Source organism: Neopsephotus bourkii, unplaced genomic scaffold (genome assembly GCF_033783945.1).
Source record: "Neopsephotus bourkii isolate Nb327-2 ecotype Australia unplaced genomic scaffold, CSIRO-AGI_Nbou_v1 NB_191, whole genome shotgun sequence".
Lineage (NCBI taxonomy): Eukaryota > Metazoa > Chordata > Aves > Psittaciformes > Psittacidae > Neopsephotus > Neopsephotus bourkii.
Window position 1 is genome coordinate 174,747 of NW_026900704.1, and position 20,337 is coordinate 195,083.

A 20,337-nucleotide genomic window follows, 5' to 3' on the forward strand; every position below is an offset into this window, starting at 1 on the left:
ATTTTTATTACTCCTTTGTACAGTATTCTAAGAGAAACTAATAAAGTATTCCTGTAAAACCCTGGGTTTGGGTCCTTGCATTGTTACACAGAGAGGTTTTGCTTTTAAAGCAGCAGAGCAAATAAACACTTCATAGGATAGTTAGGGTTGGAAAGGACCTTAAGATCACCCAGTTCCAACCCCCTGCCATGGGCAGGGACACCTCACACTAAACCATGGCACCCAAGGCTTCGTCCAACCTGGCCTTGAACACTGCCAGGGATGGAGCATTCACAACTTCCTTGGGCAACCCATTCCAGTGCCTCACCACCATCACAGTAAAGAAATATCTTCCTTATATCCAATCTAAACTTCCCCTTTTTAAGTTTTAACCCCTTACCCCTTGTCCTGTCACTACAGTCCCTAATGAAGAGTCCCTCCCCAGGATCCCTATAGCCCCCTTCAGATACTGGAAGCTGCTCTGAGGTCTCCACGCAGCTTCTCTTCTCCAGGCTGAACAGCCCCAACTTTCTCAGCCTGGCTCCATACAGGAGCTGCTCCAGCCCCTGATCATCCTCGTGGCCTCCTCTGGACTTGTTCCAACAGCTCCATGTCCTTTTTATGTTGAGGACACCAGAACTGTACACAATACTCCAAGTGAGGTCTCAAGAGAGCAGAGTAGTGGGGCAATTCCATGGCAATTCATGGCCATTCCAATACATGATGGATTGAGCAACAATCGTAGAATCATAGAACAGTTAGGGTTGGAAAGGCCCTTGCAACCACACCTGTATGTCACACAAACCCCTCTGCTACCAACAAGCCCTAATGCATGACAAAATGTGTGCACATGTAAGTTATAATATCATCTATAAGTCAACATAAAAGTGCCTACAGCAACATCATGTTGTCTCCTTGTCAGCACCACACCTGATGAGCTACCACTCTCCCAGGCTAAAGTGAAACCCTCCTGATCTCGGGATGGTCTGCTCCTCATTCCAACGGGCAGAGTATGAATGAAAACCAGAACGATGCTGGAAACCCAGCCCTAGAGGAGTGTCTTATCTGTAGAAGAAGTTACCCCCAGCCACTGTAACCAATCAAACAGCTTGACCCAGTTCAGTTACCAGCTTTTACAGGAAGAATTGCACAAGCAACGAGTATTTCTGCCTCATTCAGCAGAAGTTTCCGAATCACTGAAGGAAAAGGCAGGGAGAGAGCAGGTCCCAGCCTGCTGCTTGAGAGACTGATCCGTTTTGGAAGCTCCGTGGTCCGCTCCGCAGCTTGCCCTCCCGTGAAGGAGAAGCCACTCACCCCACAAACAGGCAAGTATATTTTTAAGTGCTTTCGGTCCTGGTGAGGGGTAGAGCAAACTGTGAAGTGTTCTGGTTTCTTTTTTATCCCTGGTTGATGTCTCCCAAGGGAATGAGTCCTGTCAGAGCTACCTAAATGATCCCACATTCAGCACGAGATGATTTTCCATCCCTAGCTCCATCACATACAATACAAAGTTCTTCATCACCCCTTCTATGCACTAACTGAAGCAAAACTCAAACTCTGGATTAAAATCGCTGTTAGGAAACCAACAGTGATTCTCCTTCTGCCTTTGAAACAGCCAGTTCTCTCGGTGGGGGGGGACACGATACGACACAGGCAGAGCACCAGGGCCCATCCAAGGAGCTGTGCTGGGAGGATTGCTTTATATCTGGGGGGAGATTTGCCATTGAACAAGGTCTCCTCCTTCCCCACTCACACCACTTGTGGGTTTCATTTATACTTCTCCTACTTACAACACACTGTTCACCTCTCAGCACTTTCAGTTCTCCCAGTAAGACACAAATACAAGCTTTTTGCGCTGCTCTTATTTTGAAGCACTGCTCTTTCCTGACAAGCAACAAAATGCACAGGGGAAACAGCAAAAACCAGCAGGAAACTACTCAACCTTTTTCCTTTTAAACTTGCGTCAGGGCACCGAATTAAACCGATTCAAGCATTTAGGACTATCACAGGTCCTAGGTTAAGGTGCATGTTCAGTAATAAAAATGCTAATGGTGTGTACTGGTACATGTAGCAAAATAGCTTAACTGCAAGAGCAGTGAGAGACTTCAGTGCTGAAGATCAGTGCTCCCAAATGGCCTTTGCTCATCGGCAAAGGATATGGCGAGTCGAAATGAGATTCGTGCTCCTACCTCTTGTTATGGTTTAAACCCAGTCAGCCATAAATCATGCACTCTATCTCTCACCCCCCCTCCTTCTTGCCCTCCCCCTGCTCCCGGAGGGATGGGGAGGAGAATCAAAGGAATGCAACTCCCACAGGTTGAGATAAGAACAGTTTAGTAACTAAGGTATGACACAAATCACTGCTGCTACCACCAATAATAACAAGGGAAGAGAATACAACACCCTCACCACCCACCGACTGATAACTCGCCACACCCCGCCCGACCCAGCACAGACCAATACCTAGTCCAGCCCCACAGTGTACTAGCCCTTCCAGGTAACTCTCAGTTAACATCCTGGGCATGAGGTGCTGTGGTATGGAATACCTCTTTGGTCAGTTTGGGTCAGGTGTCCTGTCCCTGCTTCCTCCCAGCTTCCCCTCCTCCCTGGCAGAGCATGAGGCTCACAAAGTCCTTGGCCAATCTAAACATTTGAGCAGTAACTAAAAACATGGGTGCTATCAGCACCACCCCCAGGCTGAAAGTCAAAAACACAGCGCTGCACCAGCTACCAAGAAGGAGAACAAATGGCTACTACTGCTGAACCCAGGACACCTCTCCAAATGCTTTCCTATAAAACATCCAGTTTAAGCTGTGTCTTGGACTAACATGGGTTTTTGGGGTGCTTATCCATTCGGAGAAGGTGTTTCTAAAAAACCAACCTGTTTTGCTACATCCTTCTCCTTGTATTTCAAGTAATTTGGCTTAACGTGTCTTGCCTCTTCCTAAGGCACAAGTCTCTGTTGCTGTGGATCAAAAATTCATCCAGCTGCAACAGGATGTTTAAAAAAGTCGCCCAATCCATAGTGAAACAAATGGATCCAGATGGAGACCTGGTCCCAGTTCGCAGCTTGTTGGACCATGAACATTTCAGACCCCTGTGCCTAGTGAGAAGAAAGAAACAAACCGTGTTCCAGCGATCTCCCCGCTACAAACAGACATGGTACAGACTGGAGGACGTGCTGCTGCCTGGACAGGATGGTAAAAGCTCAGGTAAAGACCACATTTATCAATCTTAAGCTCACAGCTTCCACAGACAAAACATTTGGGGCTGAACTCCACCATGCTCCATCTTTCTTGTGCACAATTAGTTGTAATACGGAGTCTGTGTAATCATGCTTACGCAAATGCATGGAATGATTTCAGAGTCTCTCATTCCCAGTGGAGGTGAACAAGACTCAAAGCAATTTCTAATCAAAAGGAGTGGCACTGACAGAATTGATGGGAGTCTCACCGTTCCTGTTGACCCCATAAGAGCGGAACTGAAAGGAGCTGCATCCTCGGCCAACGAGTGGTCCGTCAAGCTGCAGAAGAAACACATACCACCACCAAAACTTGAGGCACTGAAAACAGAAAGGTAAGGCAGGCACAAAGGGCCATCCTCCTCTGCCCCACGCCAGGTCACACAATGGTTTTTCCAACAGCCAAACCCCAAGACCAGGCAGCATGCATCCTCCCTAAGCAGCCAGATTTCCAGAGGCGAGGAAAGAGAGGTGGTGAAGACTCCTCACCAAGCTTTGTAATGCTTACAGATCTCTCTGCCATTCAGAAAGCAGAACACCTCAAGATGGAGTCAAGGCCTCTCCTCTCATTGTTTGTGCCTGGAAAGGAGCAGTTAGATCATGACACATCATCCATCTGACCTGCCAGGCCACCACCTCACTGCCCCTCCGAAAAGAGGAAGCATTGAGGACAGCAAGAATCCCAAGCCTATTTTCTGCCACCTTTTTTCCCCCAGAAGCCACAAACACAGTGATACTTTCATGTGACACAAGCATACAGTCCCACAGGACTTTGTCCCAACTAAACCAGGACCTTTTTCTCTTTTAGGAAAATTAATACAAATCACGCCTTCATTCAACAACTACAGAAAACAGGGCAGAGTTTGTATGTGGTTCATGAGACCATAGAAACCCTGGAGGAGACCAGCTATCAGGAAACCTCTGAGGCAGGCGGCAACTTCATGGCCCAGTTTTACGTCAAGTTCTGTGCCAAGGTTGGCTTTCAGGCTCAGGATTCAGCCCTTCCCCACCCTCTGCACATCCTGAAGCCTGCTAACACATTTTTGTTTCACTAACCAGGGCACCAGAGGGAACAAACAAAGCATAACCATACCCAAAGGCTGCACCCTGGCCTTCAAGGCATTCCAGATGGCCATTTCAGATGCAAAGTGGGGTAAGTAACTTCCAAAAACTGCCAACTCCTCCATTTGGGAAACACCACAGAAGAGGAAAGATGTTTTCTGAAGCATTATTCAGACTCATAGTTGCCCTCAGCTGGTTTCAGGTATGAACACAATGTGAGTGACAGAAACCCCCTGGGAAAAAAGCTGTACCTAGAATACAAGTTAAAAGAGCTATCTGGGAAAGAGATGTAGCTTCAAGGGGGTGATAAGGAATGAGAAGGGGAAACCCCAGCTCCACATTCCAGGAACTGCAGAGCTCCCCCTGAGACACGACACAGAGCAGCACTAGTTTTGGTTTCTTTTCCTCTAAAAGGTCAGGCAGCAAACAGGGTGGCTTCCCCTTCACTGGGATGGGCAGAGAAAGAAAGGACTGAGCTCCATAAAGCCTGCAAGACTGGAGAGAGCACATCTGCCTTTCTGCCCCTGTGCTCCCCACATCTGCGTGGATCTGGTGGAGTATAAGCTCTCATATTGATTTCCTTGTGTTTTAACACACTCACTGCCTGATGAAAGGCACAGGACAGTCAGGAACGAGATTCAGGAATAATGAGTCCTAAATGAACAGGTGCACTAGAGAAGAGCACAACCTGACCTACAACCAGCATGTGGTATCTCAGACCTGGGACACCAACATCTTCCACCCTGGTAAAACAGGCACCTCAGCTTGAAGCCTTGCAGCAATGTCCTTTTCTTCCTGTTGCAGATCTTTGCTACTTACGAAGATCACAAACATTCAGCCTTCAATCTGATGGTAAGAAATGCATTTTACTCCTTTCCCTCGCACTGTTTCTCCCCCCTCTGGACAAGACTGGGTCTCTCCAACACAAGCCACCAGAATCAGTGTCTTTGCTGTAGTTTCGAGACATGACAACTCAAAGTTGTACACCACTTTAAAAGAAAGTATTTATAGAAGAGTTTCAAATTCTAAAAGTAAGGTGCCAGTGAACTTGCCTGGTTTGGAAGTGATATTTGGGCTCGTTCTGCTTTTCAGATGTCCTGGAAGGAACATTAGGAGCACTGGAGGCAGAAGTCAAAAGGAACTGTCACATTTTCTCCACGTTGTCTTCTCAGCTGTCCTTCATCTTATTAAAAGCCATCAAAGCTGTGATGGGAGACAGCAACCTCTTCCAAGAGCTGAGCCACAAAGTAAGCAAAGCTCCTCTTACTACCAGGATTTATAGACAGAGACATCCACCTCTTGTCACCTCTCCTGTACCACAACTACCAACCCAAAAAGCCTTCACTCAGTGCATGTCTGGTCTCCATCACCATACAGACAAAGAAGGTATTCAGGACAGAGTCAACTGCAGCAATGTGTCCTCTGTAGAGCCTACCAGGTTCACTTGAAGGTATCAAACCATTTAAATGTCCTATCCTGTCTTTAACTGCAGCCAGTGTGAATGCTAAAGCCCCAGTTACAGCCTCACAAATAGCTTAGCGAGGGGAAGACACATATTACATGACTGTTTACAAGCTCCTGACTCACAAGCCTCTTAAACCCTGCTGTTTCCTCCTATCTCCCCTAGGTGGAAGCAGTCCTTGATGAAGGTGACAAGGGCCAGCTGAAAACAGAAAGCGCAGCCTTAAATGACTTGCTGAGGCTATTGCAACAATCCTCAACAAACATTCTCCACCGCATGGCAGCAGCCATCACCTACACCCTTGATGCTTTAGAAGGTAAGGCTTGCTGGCCACTTGAACAGGGAAATCAATAGCACCAGAATACACCAAAAGCATTCCTCACCCTTCGCTTCTCCCCAGCTGGCTCCAGTTGGGGTGGGGTTTCAGCACAACCTGTTTTAATTCTGCAGAGCTCAGTGAGGATCAGCTCCTGCTGCTGCTCGAGTCCTTGGAAAACAAGATCGTGTCCCAACAGCTTAAGCTGGTGAGAGAACATCCATCTCATTGGGCCCAAATGAAGGGATTGGGGGGGGTGGGGGGTGGTGTTGTTTCAAGTAAAGCAACTTTGACATGATGACACAGGTAGCAGTATCACAATTTAGGGTAACACTGGGAAAAGGGAAGGAATAATTGCTTCAAATTTGGCAGGGATCAGCATACTTTAAGGAAAATCACCCCAAGACATGAAGGCCAAAGATTTCTACCCACTGTTTTGCTGATAATTAGCATTCAATGGGGCCCAGCTACCACCACTTGGCTGGAAATGGTGGTCAGGGATCCCTGGCTTCTTTGGCTCCTGATTTAAAGAAGAAAACAGCATAAAATCCACCATTTTGCCCAGGGAACTTTTGAATGCTCCATCCATAACGGTGTTCAAGGCCAGGTTGGACAGAGCCTCGGGTGCCATGGTTTAGTGGAAGGTGTCCCTGCCCATGGCAGGGGGGTTGGAACTGGGTGATCTTAAGGTCCTTTTTCCAACCCTAACTATTCTATGGCTCTACAATTTTAATTCCTTGGCCATAACCAATCCCCAAGAAGGGAGGAACTGACTACATAAGCACAATAATCTGTCGGGTTGAAAAGTCCCATATGAGCAGCACTTCACACATCCAAGAGATCATTTACCTAATGACTTCCACAGCTGGGATATCAAAATACTGATTTTGCCTTTTCTTTTGGTCCTTGCTATGAAGGTTGAGAGCATCTTGAAACAGAGAGAATATGGGAAGGGGTTCGGCACAGACCCCAGCTTGCTCTCCTTCTCCCGAGAGAGGGACCACCAACTAACCATCGCAATGATGGAGATGAGCGGGGTGAAGCTCCATGAGGACGGATCTGCTGCTTGCACAAAAGAAGCCTCCTTAGCCATAGGAGCCCTGTACGTGTCTCTGTATGTCCTCAATCTCCTGAGTAACCCCTGTTAGGTTACACAGCCCTCCCATGTGCGATGATTTAATCACTTCACAATGTATTGGGAAGTCTCTTAGCACAAGCCAGCTTCTTTCTACAAGTTTCATCCCTGCGTAGGTGAGGCTCTCGCACTGCTTTGAAATGAGTGGCAAAGGAAAAGAGCTGGGGCTGCCCCATCCCTGGCAGTGCTCAAGGCCAGGTTGGACACAGGGGCTTGGAGCAAGCTGCTGCAGTGGAAGGGGTCCCTGCCTGTGGCAGGGGTTGGAGCTGGATCAGCTTTAAGGTCCCTTCCAACCCAAACCACTCAAGAACTCTAAAAGCAAACCTAAGGCAAGAAAACTCCTTATGGAAGCCAGATCCCAAACCTGCTTTTCCTTTCCTTCCACATGAAGGCCAAATGCCAACTGCAAACCCTGCTAGCCCAAGTGACCACCCACCGCTTGGCTGAGCTTTACATGATCTTGGCTTTCCCCAGCAGCCCAAAGCACCACCGTGGGCCCCAGGAGCGGCCCAACAATCCCTGCCCAGTAACACCAGAGCTCAATGAGCTGCTAATGGGGAGCTCAGAGCAGGTTAAGGACGCAGGCCCCACTAGCAGTAGGCACAAGCCACGCTTCAGAACTGTATTACAAACGCTTTGATGGCCGCTTTACAAATAAAGCTCTTTACTGAACAACAGAGCGCCTTCAAAGGGCACTTTTTACCCTGAGGTAACGCCGCGCTGCTGCCCGCCCGGCTCCCCCCAGCTCCGAGGTCCCTCATCGAGGGGCACCGCCGCTTACCTGGGCGGCCACTGACGGCTCCGGGGGCACCAACTGCACGGGGGGGGGGCTGCCCATGGGGCAACGGGAACCCGAGCCCCGCTTCCCCGAGCCGCTGCAGAGGGAAGCGGCCGCGGCCATCCCCGCTCCCTCGCACCTCACCTCAGTGAAGGCGGGAGCAGCCGAGCGGCGGCGCGGGAATACCCGAGCGCGCTGCGGAAACACCCGAAAGCGTGACGGAAAGCCCCGAGCGGGAGCCACGGAAGGAGCCGAACGCTCTCCCGCTCGGCGCTCGGCTGCGCGGGCCTAGCTCTCAGAGCGGGGCGGTGCGGTGCGGCTGGCCGGGCCTGGCGGCTCCCGGCGTGCCCCGCGGTTGGTGCAGTGTCATGAAGCAGGAGGCCCCGTCCCGCCGCCGAGACAAGGCCAAGGCCCCCCCCGAGGGGCCGCCGCCCGCGCCCCCCGATGTGGAGATGCAGGAGGAGGCGGCGGCCGCCGACACGGGCGGGGAGCGGCAGCCGCAGCGGGAGCTCGATGCCGTCACGTTGGAGGGTGAGGGGGGGAAGGCAGGCGGAGGCTCCGGGGTATGGGGGGGGAGCACCGGGTCCGGGTAACGTGGGGCTGGGGGCGAGGGAAGGAGAAGGGTCCCTATGGGGAGCCTCAGTGAGGGAGCTGTGCGGGGCTGGGGAGGGGGGAGGTGGGAAAGGAGGGGAATGGGGGGGCTGTAGGGAGGCTGGGGGGGTCCTTGAGGAGGAGGAAGTAATGGGGGGGGGTCTCTGAGGAGGAGGAAGTAATGGGGGAGCCTTGAGGAGGAAGGATAATGGGGGAGTCCATGATGAGGAATGAGTAATGGGGGGGACCTTGAGGAGGAGGAGGAGTAATAAGAGGGTCCTTAAAGAGGAGAAAGGGTAATATGGGGGCCCTTGAGGAGGAGGAAGGGTAATGGGGGGGTCCTTGAGGAGGAGGAAGGGTAATGGGGGGGGCCCTTGAGGAGGAGGAAGGGTAATGGGGGGTCCTTGAGGAGGAGGAAGGGTAATGGGAGATGGTTGGGAGGAAGGGTAATGGGGGGGTCCTTGAGGAGGAGGAAGGGTAATGGGGGGTCCTTGAGGAGGAGGAAGGGTAATGGGGAGGTCCTTGAGGAGGAGGAAGGGTAATGGGGGGCCTTGAGGAGGAGGAAGGGTAATGGGGGGGTCCTTGAGGAGGAGGAAGGGTAATGGGGGGGTCCTTGAGGAGGAGGAAGGGTAATGGGGGGGGCCTTGAGGAGGAGGAAGGCTAATGGGGGGGGCCTTGAGGAGGAGAAAGGGTAATGGGGGGATCGTTGAGAAGGAGGAAGGGTAATGGGGGGGTCCTTGAGGAGGAGGAAGGGTAATGGGGGGGGCCTTGAGGAGGAGAAAGGGTAATGGGGGGATCGTTGAGAAGGAGGAAGGGTAATGGGGGGGTCCTTGAGGAGGAGGAAGGGTAATGGGGGGGGCCTTGAGGAGGAGAAAGGGTAATGGGGGGCTCCTTGATGAGGAGGGAGTAGTGTGAGGTGAGGAAGAGGGGGTGCTGGAAAGGGTGTCAGTGGGGAAAGGGAGCTTTGAGGCCCTTAAGAGGGAAAGGGAAGCTGTGTTTGAGGGGGGCACTGTTAGGAGGATGGGGTGGGGGGAGCTGCAGAAGAGCCACGGTGGGATGCAGAGGGAGGATGGAGAAGGTGGGGGGGGGCACTGGGACCACACAAGCCTGGTGCCCTGAGCAGACAGAGGGACCCGGCGCTGCCTTTGCTCCGGGTGAGGCTGTTCCCGGTGCTCCCGCAGACATCAAGGAGCACGTGAAGCAGCTGGAAAAGGCTGTGTCGGGCAAGGAGCCGCGCTACGTCCTGCGGGCTCTGCGCGCCCTGCCCTCCACCTCCCGCCGCCTCAACGCCAACGTGCTCCACAAAGCCATCCATGGGTTCTTCACCTCCAACAGCGCCGTGCGGGATTTCCTCCTCGGCTTCCTGGAGGAGGTAGGGGCAGAGGGGATGCCATTCCCTGCACTGAGGAACCTCTGCCTTGGGGGGGGGCACTGGGAGCTCAGGGATGCTGGGCTGGTTCCTGTCACCCTGTTGTCCCTGGGCTGTGGATGGGCCTCGCTGCAGGCAGAGGTGGCACAGGGTGGGGAGCAGGCATCCAGCAGTGTCTCTGCCCCCCTCAGTCCATGGACACGGAAGCTGAGCTGCAGTTTCGCCCACGCACGGGGAAGGCGGCCTCAGCCCCGCTCTTGCCAGAAGTGGAGACTTACCTGCAGCTGCTCCTGGTCATCTTCCTGATGAACAGCAAGCGATACCCAGAGGTGAGGTCCCCTGAGCTCGTTGTGTGGTGCTGCTGCACCAGGCAGGGTCTGGAGAACCCCAGGGACCTGCATGTCTGCGTTCCCCTTTGTTCAGCTGCGTCTGGAGGCAGCCCTGGGCTCAGCCTCGCAGCATCCCTGCTCTTCAGAGCATCACTTCCCCCACCTTGAGCTCTGTTCCCCTCCTGTAGGCTCAGAAGGTGTCTGATGACCTGATGCAAAAGATCAGCTCCCAGAACCGCCGGGCCCTTGATCTGGTGGTGGCGAAATGTTACTACTACCACTCCCGCATCTATGAGTTCCTGAACAAACTCGATGTGGTCAGGAGGTAGGCTGGGGCCTGTGTCCCAAAGAGCTGGGGCTGCTGCTTTCCTCCTCCCTGCCACGTTCCCTCCCTTCCCTGCAGCTTCCTGCACGCCCGGCTGCGGACGGCCACGCTGCGGCACGATGCCGACGGCCAGGCCACCCTCCTGAACCTGCTGCTGAGGAACTATCTCCACTACAACCTCTATGACCAGGCCGAGAAGCTCGTCTCCAAGTCCGTGTTTCCTGAGCAGGCCAACAACAACGAGTGGGCTCGGTACCTCTATTACACAGGTGAGACAGAGGGTCCTGCGCTTGGGCTCTGCCCAAGATCGAGGGCTCTGCATCTGCACGGAACGCATTGGAACAGCTGGAGATGGGGTTTCCAGGCAGGATTTGATCCAGTGGATCCAGTTGGATTAGCTTTTCCAAGCCCCTTGTGGCCTGTCTCAACGCAGGGCGCATCAAGGCCATCCAGCTGGAGTACTCGGAGGCACGGAGGACCATGACGAACGCCCTGCGGAAGGCCCCGCAGCACACGGCCGTCGGCTTCAAGCAGACAGTGAGAAGGGATGGGAAGCTCGAGGGGTTCAGATCCTCCTGGATCCTCAGGGAAGCTGTGGCTTACGTGGTCTCTTTCTGCTCCAGGTGCACAAGCTGCTCATTGTGGTGGAGCTGCTGCTGGGGGAGATCCCGGACAGGCTCCAGTTCAGACAACCCTCCCTCAAGCGCTCGCTCATGCCCTACTTCCTCCTGACTCAGGGTACAGCAGGCAGCTCCCTGAGCCATGTCCCAGGCTCTGGGGGAGATGAAGCCTTGGGAAGGGGAGCAGCGGGGGGCTTGCTCCCTCTCCCCTCAAGGGGATTCAGCTGCAGGCTCCTCTTGGAGGAGGCAGCTCTCAGAGGACAGGAGCTGCCCTCCTCGCTTTCCCCATTCTCCCTCCCTGACGAGCACCTTCTCTCCTCCAGCCGTCAGGACTGGGAACCTGGCCAAGTTCAACCAAGTCCTTGATCAGTTTGGGGACAAGTTCCAGGCCGATGGCACCTACACCCTGATCATTCGTCTGAGGCACAACGTCATCAAGACGGGTAGGAGGCTGCAGGGATGGTGCTTGGGGACCCATGGGCTGCCTGGCCCAGGGGACTGCACTCCTGTCCCTCCTCGCAGGTGTCCGGATGATCAGCTTGTCCTACTCTCGCATCTCCCTGGCTGACATCGCCCAGAAGCTGCAGCTGGACAGTTCAGAGGATGCAGAGTTCATTGTTGCCAAGGTACCTGCATCAAGTCCTGTCCCTGTGTGTCCAGGGCTGCCCACAGCCCCCGGTTCTGGCAGCAGGCTCCCTCCCTGGGGCAGCCACTGGTTATAGGTTGAGGCCCCTCCAAGGGGGATGCTGGGGACATGCAGGGCACCACATCCCCTCTCTGTGTGCTGCAGCCTGAGCTCACCGCTGCTCTCACAGCAGCCAGCTCCTGCCTTCCCCCTAAAGCTCAGCCCTGGAAGGCAGTGGGTGCCCTGACCTGCGCTCTGGCTTGCAGGCCATCCGGGACGGCGTGATCGAGGCCAGCATTAACCATGAGAAGAGCTACGTCCAGTCCAAGGAGATGATCGACATCTACTCCACGCGGGAGCCCCAGTTGGCTTTCCACCAGCGCATCTCTTTCTGCCTCGACATCCACAACATGTCTGTCAAGGTGCGAGGGGCTGCAGGGCCTGGCCGAGGGGACAGCGGCGTCACTCGAGGAGCTCCTCCTCTTGGGATCATAGAAGAGTTTGGGTTGGAAGGGGCCTTAAAGCTCCTCCAGTCCCAACCCCTACCACGGGCAGGGACCCCTTCCACTGGAGCAGCTTGCTCCAAGCCCCTGTGTCCAACCTGGCCTTGAGCACTGCCAGGGATGGGGCAGCCACAGCTTCTCTGGGCACCCTGTGCCAGCGCCTCAACACCCTCATAGGGAAGAGCTTCTTCCTTATCCCCAACCTGAACATCCCCTGTTTCAGTTTGACCCCATCACCCCTTGTCCTGTCGCTCCAGTCCCCAATGAACTCCCTTCCTTGTTTTCCAGGCCATGAGGTTCCCACCCAAATCCTACAACAAAGACTTGGAATCTGCAGAGGTGAGGTCTCTTTGGGCCGGGACGGGGGGGTGGTTCCCCTACAACCACCGAGCCTGCAGCACGGACGCAGCTCCTGGCCCTGGCCCCCCACCAACCTTTTCCCTTGGCCTTCGCCTTGCAGGAGCGCCGGGAGCGCGAGCAGCAGGACCTGGAGTTCGCAAAGGAGATGGCAGAGGACGACGATGACGGCTTCCCATGAGCCTCTGCCTGCCTCTACTTTTTTAGCTGTCCCTAGGGCAGGCGCTGCCTGAGCGGCGCTTCCCCCGCGCGGCCCCGGCCCCTTTCTTTTATGGATACCTGCATGTCTGTCCGGTGGGGGGGAATCCCTGGCCATGCAGCCTCTTCCCGCAGCGGGATCCCCCTTCCCCAATCACCCAGCATTCTTTTAAGGTCTCCTGTGGGCACGGGGCTTGCACTGAGGAGCCCCTGAACTTGGGGCCTCCCGGGGCCGCAGAGCCGGGGCGGGTGCGGGGAGCGCGGCACCGCCGGTGCCCGTGGCTCTCGCAGCGATGATGGGGTCAAACTTTGTTAAGCTTCAATTATGACTTTTAAAATAAAAGTGGGAAAAACACCATTGGCACAGAGGGCTGAGCCCCCCCCCATCCTGCTGGGAAGGACACAGGGGGGTCAGGCTGGATCCTTGGGCCTCACAGACCCCAGTGCTGGGGAGCGATGGGAGCTGCAGCTGCACCAAGTGGGTCCCCCCCACCATCGGGGCTCTTCCATGAGTGTCCCAGTGTGTCCATGCCTGGCCATGGGCTGAGGATTAAGCATGGGGCTGTCCCTGGTGTAAGTCCACCCATGGGGCAGAGCAGGGAAGGTGAGAGCCAGATCCAGCACTGAGAACACGGGGGACACCCTGAAACCATTCACTTATGGATGCTGGGCAGGGCCTGATGGTGCCCGGGTCACAGGAAGGGTGACCACGAGGCAGAACCGCAGCGGGGCGGATGCTGGGGACAGTCCCCAGGGCTGGACAGCTCCGGTCCCAGGGGGTTTTGTGCTGCCCTCGTGCCCCAGCACCCACCCACAGGGTTTCGGCTCTGGTCACCACTTCCTTCCTTCCTTCCCTGGAAAGCTGACAGGGACTTTGGGCCCCACCAAGCACTGATTCACGTCCCCCCCACCCCGATTCCTGAAAACACCGACCTGCTGAGATGTCAGCTCCGCTCCGGAGTGACCCCATGGGCACAATGCGCTAAACCCCCTCCATGGGCACCGACTCCAGGAGGGCCATGGTTGGCAGTGGCTCTGGGGAGGGCACATGCAGAGTTTGGGGGTGTCCACCCTATAAACAGGCTCTGTTACCAGGGGTCCTTTCACACAACCTGAGGGCAGGACAGGTAGTGCCAGGTCTAGGAAGGGAAGTCATCAGTAGGTTTAACACCAGCCTCGTGCCAGGGCCTGGGTGATGCTCACAGATTGACTGCAACCACCAATGGGGGGTTCCTTTCCCCTGCTGGAGTTGGGAGCAGCTCCCAGAGCCTGGTGCTGGCTCTGGGGCCCATCCCTGTGGTCCCTGTCCCCATCCCCATGGCCTGCAGGAGGGCAGTGATGGGACCCAGGCTGGGTGCAGAGCTCAGCACTGCGCTGGTGTCACCCTGCCCGGATCCCTGCATCCCACACCCTGACCCGTGCCGGGCAGGAGCCGTTCCAGCTGGCACCAACCCAACAAATCATCCTGGAAGCACTTGCGGGAAGCAGCAGGAGCCAAATCCCCCCGGTCAGCGCTGTGGGGACACAATGGGGTGGAAGCAGCCGGCCCCATGCCCTGGCTGCCCTGGGCAATGCTTCCCCGAAGGTACTGATCGGGACAGCCCCAGCCAGGGGGGGGTCAGGCCCTTTGTGCTCATGGATGGGGATGCTGAGCACAACCCAGCCAGGCAGGATCCAGCACCACGGCCCTGGGCGAGTGCCTGGATGGGTTCTCACCTTGCCCACCTCCAACTGCTCCCAGCACCGGGAAGGTCACACCGTTGTTACCCGCCCCGACACCACGGTGAGGGGCTCGTGCAGGGGAGGTGTCCACATGGGTTGGGAATGGCGCTGATCCCACAGGAACACCGGCTGTGAAAAGCCACCGTCCCCTCTCCCGGTCACCTGTGAGTGACCCTGTGGTGCTGGGCCATGGGTGGCGAGGTGAGCACCGGGTTAATGTGTCACCGAGGCACCGGCCCCGCACCGGGCACCCACCGCGGTGCCAGGGCTCCACCGGGTGCTGGGTGCCGCTGTGCTGAGGGGCACCCGCTGCCCACCGGGAAAGCCCCGGGCCGGGAGGGGTGGGCAGCAGCGAGCACCCGTGCCCGGATTTGCATGGTGGTGATTAAGGCAATGAAGCAACCGGAGCTGTTGCCACATCGGTGTGAATCCCCGGGGCCGCTATAAATGCCCTGATCAATGAATGCCGGGGCAGGAGCTGCACCGGCCGGGCCACGCTCACACGCAGGAGGAGACACCGAGCTGGGCACCATGTGCGCTGTCACCCGTGAGTACCGCAGCCCCACAGCCCAGCGCTCCCACTGCTCCCAGCGCTCCCTGTGCTCCCACTGCTCCCACTGCTTCCTGTGCTCCCAGTGCTCCCTGTGCTCCCTGTGCTCCCACTGCTCCCAGTGCTCCCGGTGCTCCCTGTGCTCCCGGTGCTCCCGCTGCTCCCTGTGCTCCCGGTGCTCTCACTGCTCCCACTGCTCCCAGTGCTCCCACTGCTCCCTGTGCTCCCACTGCTCCCAGTGCTCCCACTGCTCCCTGTCCTCCCACTGCTCCCACTGCTCTCACTGCTCCCACTGCTCCCAGTGCTCCCACTGCTCCCGCTGCTCCCTGTGCTCCCGGTGCTCTCACTGCTCCCACTGCTCCCAGTGCTCCCACTGCTCCCACTGCTCCTGGTGCTCCCACTGCTCCCAGTGCTCTCACTGCTCTCACTACTCCCAGTGCTCCCAGTGCTCTCACTACTCCCAGTGCTCCCAATGTTCCCATTGCTCCCTGCGCTCCCATTGCTCCCACTGCTAAAACTGCTCCCACTGCTCCCAGAGCTTTCTGCGCTCTCACTGCTAAAACTGCATCCACTGCTCCCACTGCTAAAACTGCTCTCATTGTTGCCACTGCAACCACTGCTCCCATTGCTCCCACTGCTCCCAGTGCTCCCACTTGTAAAACTGATCCCACTGGACCCATTGCTCCCAGTGCTCCCATTGCTTCCACTGTTCCAACTGCTCCCACTGCTAAAACTGCTCCCACTGCACCCACTGCTCCCATTGCTCTGTGCTCCCCCTGCTCCCATTGCTCCCACTGTTCCAACTGTTCCCACTGCTAAAACTGCTCCCACTGCTCCCATTGCTCCCACTGCTCCTAGTGCTCCCACTTCTAAAACTGCTCCCACTGGACCCACTGCTCCCAGTGCTCCCATTGCTCCCACTGTTCCAACTGCTCCCACTGCTAAAACTGCTCCCACTGCACCCATCATTCCCCATGCACCCATCACTCCCACCGCACCCACTTTTCCCACAGCTCCCAGAGCCCCCACTAAACCCATTCTACCTGTAGCACCCGCTGCACCCACACACCCCACACCTGCACCCGATGGCCGCAGCACCGTGGCACCGGTGCCACACCGGCAGCGCCTGCTCCATCTCCCCCATTCCCCGGGGTCCCTTCCCCAGCGCTGGGGCCGTGGCACTGGGGGTGCTGAGCCGCTGTTCCCGCAGGGGTGCTGGCACTGCTGCTGTGGGCGCCGTGGCCGGCGCTGCTCGGGGCGCCGCTGGCCGAGCTCTCGGGGGACCAGGGGTTCCTCCTCTTCCTCAGCAACAACCTGGAATTCACCCGCAAGATCAAGGGGGACGTGGCCGCGCTGCAGCTCGCTGTGGTGAGTGCCGGGCACCGCGCTGGGGTGCCAGCGGTGGCCGTGCCCCCCCAACCCATCCTTATTGACCCCTCGCTGCTCAGGGGTCCCGCAGGCCATGCATGGGGCTGCTGCTCCCTTAGGGACCACCCCCCCAAGGGAACAAACCAGAGGGGCAGCCCCATCTCCACCACACTGGGCACCAGGTCTACCCCATCGCACAGCCCAGGGATGGGAGCTGGGGGTGATGGGGTCCTTCAGCCACCCTCATACATCCGCCCTTGGTTGCAGTGCGACACCTTCCAGCTGTGCAGGGAGGAAGAGCTGCTGCTGCTGCGGCAGGACCTGAGCATCACACAGGCACCCATGGAGCGCTGCCACGGCCGCGGCTTCCAGGCGGTGAGTGCCAGAGCCCACCCGTGCCATGAGCTGGCTGCGGTGGCCGTGCCGAGCTGACCATGCCATGCACCCTGCAGGAAGCCTGCTTCAGCCAGATCCGAGAGGGGCTCCGCACCTACCAAAGCTCCCTCGATGCTGTCCTGGAGCTGCTGCCCGGGCAGGCTGCGCTGGTGGAGAGCCTGCAGCTGGATGCTGCCAACCTGTCCTCCAACATCCAGCATCAGGTGAGGGGAGCTGGGGGGCAGGATGGGCACAGTGAGGACACCACATCCTGGGCTGCACCCCTGGAGTGTGAGCAGCTCAGGGAGGGGATCCTGCCCCTCTGCTGCACTCTAGAGAGACCCCCCTGCAGCCCTGATCCAGCTCTGGGGCAGCAGCACAAGAGGGATGTGGAGCTGTTGGATGGGGCCAGAGGAGGCCATGGGGATGCTGCGAGGGCTGGAGCAGCTCTGCTCTGGAGCCAGGCTGAGAGAGCTGGGCTGGGGCAGCCTGGAGAAGAGAAGGCTCCTGAAGGGGAGACCTTAGAGCAGCTCCAGTGCCTAAAGGGGCTGCAGGAAACCTGGAGAGGGGCTTGGGACAAGGGCCTGTAGGGACAGGCCAAGGGGAATGGCTTGAACCTGCCCGAGGGGAGACTGAGCTGAGCTCTTAGGCAGAAGCTCTTCCCTGTGAGGGTGCTGAGGCGCTGGCACAGGGTGCCCAGAGAAGCTGTGGCTGCCCCATCCCTGGCAGTGCTCAAGGCCAGGTTGGACACAGGGGCTTGGAGCAAGCTGCTCCAGTGGAAGGGGTCCCTGCCCATGGCAGGGGTTGGGACTGGGTGAGCTTTGAGCTCCCTTCAACCCAACCACTCTGTGCCTCCATGGGGCTCTGCTGCCACGCTCCCAGTGCCCGGAGCTGATGCCTCTGCCTCTGCCCAGTTACAGATGGAAGACCTGGACCTGGCCACAGTGACGTACCCCACGGAGACCCGGGGTCCCCTGCCCGCCTTCTCCTCCCGTTTCCACCACCAGGTCGGCACCTTCTTCATCCTGGCCGATTTCCAGCGGTTCCTGGAGGCCACGTACCGGGCGCTGCGGCACCTGGCGCACCTCTAACCCCGGTCCCGCACCGCTTCTCCCCGTTTATTTATGTCCCTTCCCGGGAGCTCCCGGCTTTCCCTCCTATTTAATATTTATGGCCAGTTAAGCTCCCTCCGGACGGGGATGCTGCCCGGCACCGGCCCCGCGCTGCCCCCGCACACGGACCCGTGCGCAGCATCGCCCTTGTTTAATATTTAAACAAAAGTGTATCTCTGCTACGAGTTACTGGGCTGAGCCCCCCCCCCCAAGGGCATCCCCAAGGGCTCAGCGCGCTGCATCCCACAGGGAAACCCGCTTCATCCATGGATGAAGAAGCTTTGGAGCAGCATTTCCCTGCCTGGGCTGCAGGGACAGACCTGACCCGTGTCACTTGTTGGCATAGTGACATTGATATTTATTAGTCCTTAGGGACGAGGGAGGGGAGGAGGGAGGTGCCGTAGGGATGCAGCAGCTTCCCACGAGGAGGTTTTTCCACCGCCCGTCCCCATTCCCTGCTAAACTCAGTGTATTTATTGCAGTTTAAGTTATTCTCATCCATTTCCCAGTCTCCCGGTTCCCGGAGCTGTATTGGATGGTTCCCAGCCCATCCCGCTGTGTTTTGTACTGTATTTATTGCTGCCTGAGCCCCACAGACACATTCCTGCTCGGTTTTATATGCAATATCAATGGAAATAAACTATTTTTGCTCCAGAGCCCCGTTCTCTGCCTGTGCTGCCTGCGGGAGGGGGGGTGATGATGTGCGGCCGCGGGGATACGGGGGCAGGCACAAGGGAAGAGCATCCTTCGGGCCCGGTCCGTGGCTGCTGGCATTGCCCGGCTTCCAACGCGGGGGGGGACCGGGTCCCCGGGGGGGGGGGGGACCGGATGCGGCTGCCGCGGGGGTGGCGGCTTCAAGAGCCGGTTCCTAGAAAGCACCGGAGCTGAGCGGCGGCAGCACCGAGCGGGGGCACCGGCACCGGCACCGGCACCGCAGAGCATCCCTGCGCTGTGCCGGGAGGGTGCAGCAGCGCTCAGGGCTCCGTGCCCTGCGCTTGGTGGCAGCGGGGACGCTGCGGTCCCTCTTTTGCTGCTGCCACGAAGTGAATCTGTCCCCGAGCTGCCCCGGGATGTGCCTGGAGCCCTCCTGGCGTTGCCACAACGGGATGGAACTTCCAGAACTGAGAAACGCCAAGAGGATGAAAAGCAAAGCAAAGCCAAGCCAAGGAAACCTGGGCATCCCCCCTGGGCTGTCCCTGTGCTCCCAGCCTTGCACCAACCCCGTTTCCTCCCACCAGTCCCATGCTCACGTCCCATGACCGCTGGCATCCCCGCACCACACTCAGCCTGGCCCCAGTGGGTGCCTGTTCCTGCCCTCCCCCGGTGTTCCCAGCCCTGGGAATGCCCAAGCACGGTGCCCCCAATGGAAGCCCATTGCCATCGCGCTGCTGTGGTGCCTCTCAGGAGAGCATCCAGGGAGAGCCACAGCTCCTTCCTGCCTGCACCGGCTTATCAGGGCTTACAGGAAACCCCTTGTCCCGCTCCAGCCCCTTCCTGGAAGGTGAAGAGCAGGAGCCAGCGCCAGGCATGGGGCTGCTGCCGGCAAATATTGACAGAGCTGGGAAGGCCGAGGGCCAGGTCCTGCTCTTTGCTCCGAGCTAACGGTAAAGACCCAGCCCCAGGCAGAGGTGCCAGCTCCATGCAGGACTCAACCCAAGTCCGGCCCCGCACGGCTCCTCCATTGCCTGCAGCGGGGTCTGTCCCTGCAGCAATGCCTGGGATCAGCCAGGACCTGAGCTCATCCCATTGTCAGGCAGGTCCCCATTCACCATCCAGCTGCCTGCTCCCTGCAGCATTGACCCAAAGCCCCTGGCACTGCACCGGAGCCTCCCTGTGCTGCCTCCTCTGGCATCACCAAAGCACCCGCTTTGGAGCCCCCAAAACAGAGTGAACCCTGCTATTGCCAATGGGGGTTGGATGCAGAGCCCAGCCCTGGGGATGGTGCAGGGAGCGGGCTCAAGCCGAGGCATCCCAAGCACCGCTTCCCCCTTTGGCATGAGTCAAAGAGAGCACACACATGGAAGGAGCGGGGACGAAGCCGTCCCGGCCCTGCCACCCCCTCAGGGTGAGGGATTTGTGACAGTTTGATGTGGATTCACACCCAAGCAGCTGACCCGTGCTGGGACAGCCCCACTGAGGAGCCTCTCCCTGTGCAGCACTGGTGAGGCCTCGGTTACTCACCGGCTGCTGGGGACGTGCTGTGAACTCACGCTCACGTGGAGGAACTCCCAACGGGAACCTGCTTGCAGCTTCCAGCGAGCCGGGAAGCAGGGGAGCATCTTTGCTGCAATGAGGCCAGCATCACCCATGCCATGGGCAT

At 57.4% G+C, this 20,337-nt stretch overlaps 3 protein-coding genes across 4 annotated transcripts; all 3 read left to right on the forward strand.

The window, feature by feature from the left end:
* Positions 1–2,892: 2,892 nt before the first annotated feature.
* GSDMA (gasdermin A) lies at positions 2,893–7,625 on the forward strand. Its single transcript, XM_061375244.1, has 8 exons — positions 2,893–3,191; positions 3,345–3,555; positions 4,029–4,194; positions 4,280–4,373; positions 5,351–5,529; positions 5,910–6,060; positions 6,195–6,268; positions 6,978–7,625. The coding sequence occupies exons 1-8, from the start codon at positions 2,978–2,980 to the stop codon at positions 7,206–7,208; spliced, it is 1,320 nt and encodes a 439-aa protein (XP_061231228.1). The 5' UTR covers positions 2,893–2,977; the 3' UTR covers positions 7,209–7,625.
* A 671-nt stretch (positions 7,626–8,296) lies between these two features.
* On the forward strand, positions 8,297–12,998 carry PSMD3 (proteasome 26S subunit, non-ATPase 3). Its single transcript, XM_061375546.1, has 12 exons — positions 8,297–8,504; positions 9,746–9,936; positions 10,125–10,262; positions 10,451–10,587; positions 10,666–10,856; positions 11,021–11,124; positions 11,211–11,325; positions 11,531–11,650; positions 11,730–11,833; positions 12,099–12,254; positions 12,624–12,674; positions 12,796–12,998. The coding sequence occupies exons 1-12, from the start codon at positions 8,342–8,344 to the stop codon at positions 12,871–12,873; spliced, it is 1,548 nt and encodes a 515-aa protein (XP_061231530.1). The 5' UTR covers positions 8,297–8,341; the 3' UTR covers positions 12,874–12,998.
* A 1,578-nt stretch (positions 12,999–14,576) lies between these two features.
* Positions 14,577–18,041, forward strand: CSF3 (colony stimulating factor 3). 2 transcript variants are annotated; one of them, XM_061375323.1, is made up of 5 exons: positions 14,577–15,159; positions 16,373–16,530; positions 16,798–16,905; positions 16,983–17,129; positions 17,820–18,041. In XM_061375323.1, exons 1-5 carry the CDS (start codon positions 15,072–15,074, stop codon positions 17,994–17,996), a joined length of 678 nt encoding a protein of 225 aa, XP_061231307.1. In that variant the 5' UTR covers positions 14,577–15,071; the 3' UTR covers positions 17,997–18,041. The 2 variants fall into 2 exon arrangements, with proteins under 2 accessions (XP_061231307.1, XP_061231313.1); XM_061375329.1 differs by having other exon boundaries at positions 17,826–18,041.
* Positions 18,042–20,337: the final 2,296 nt, after the last annotated feature.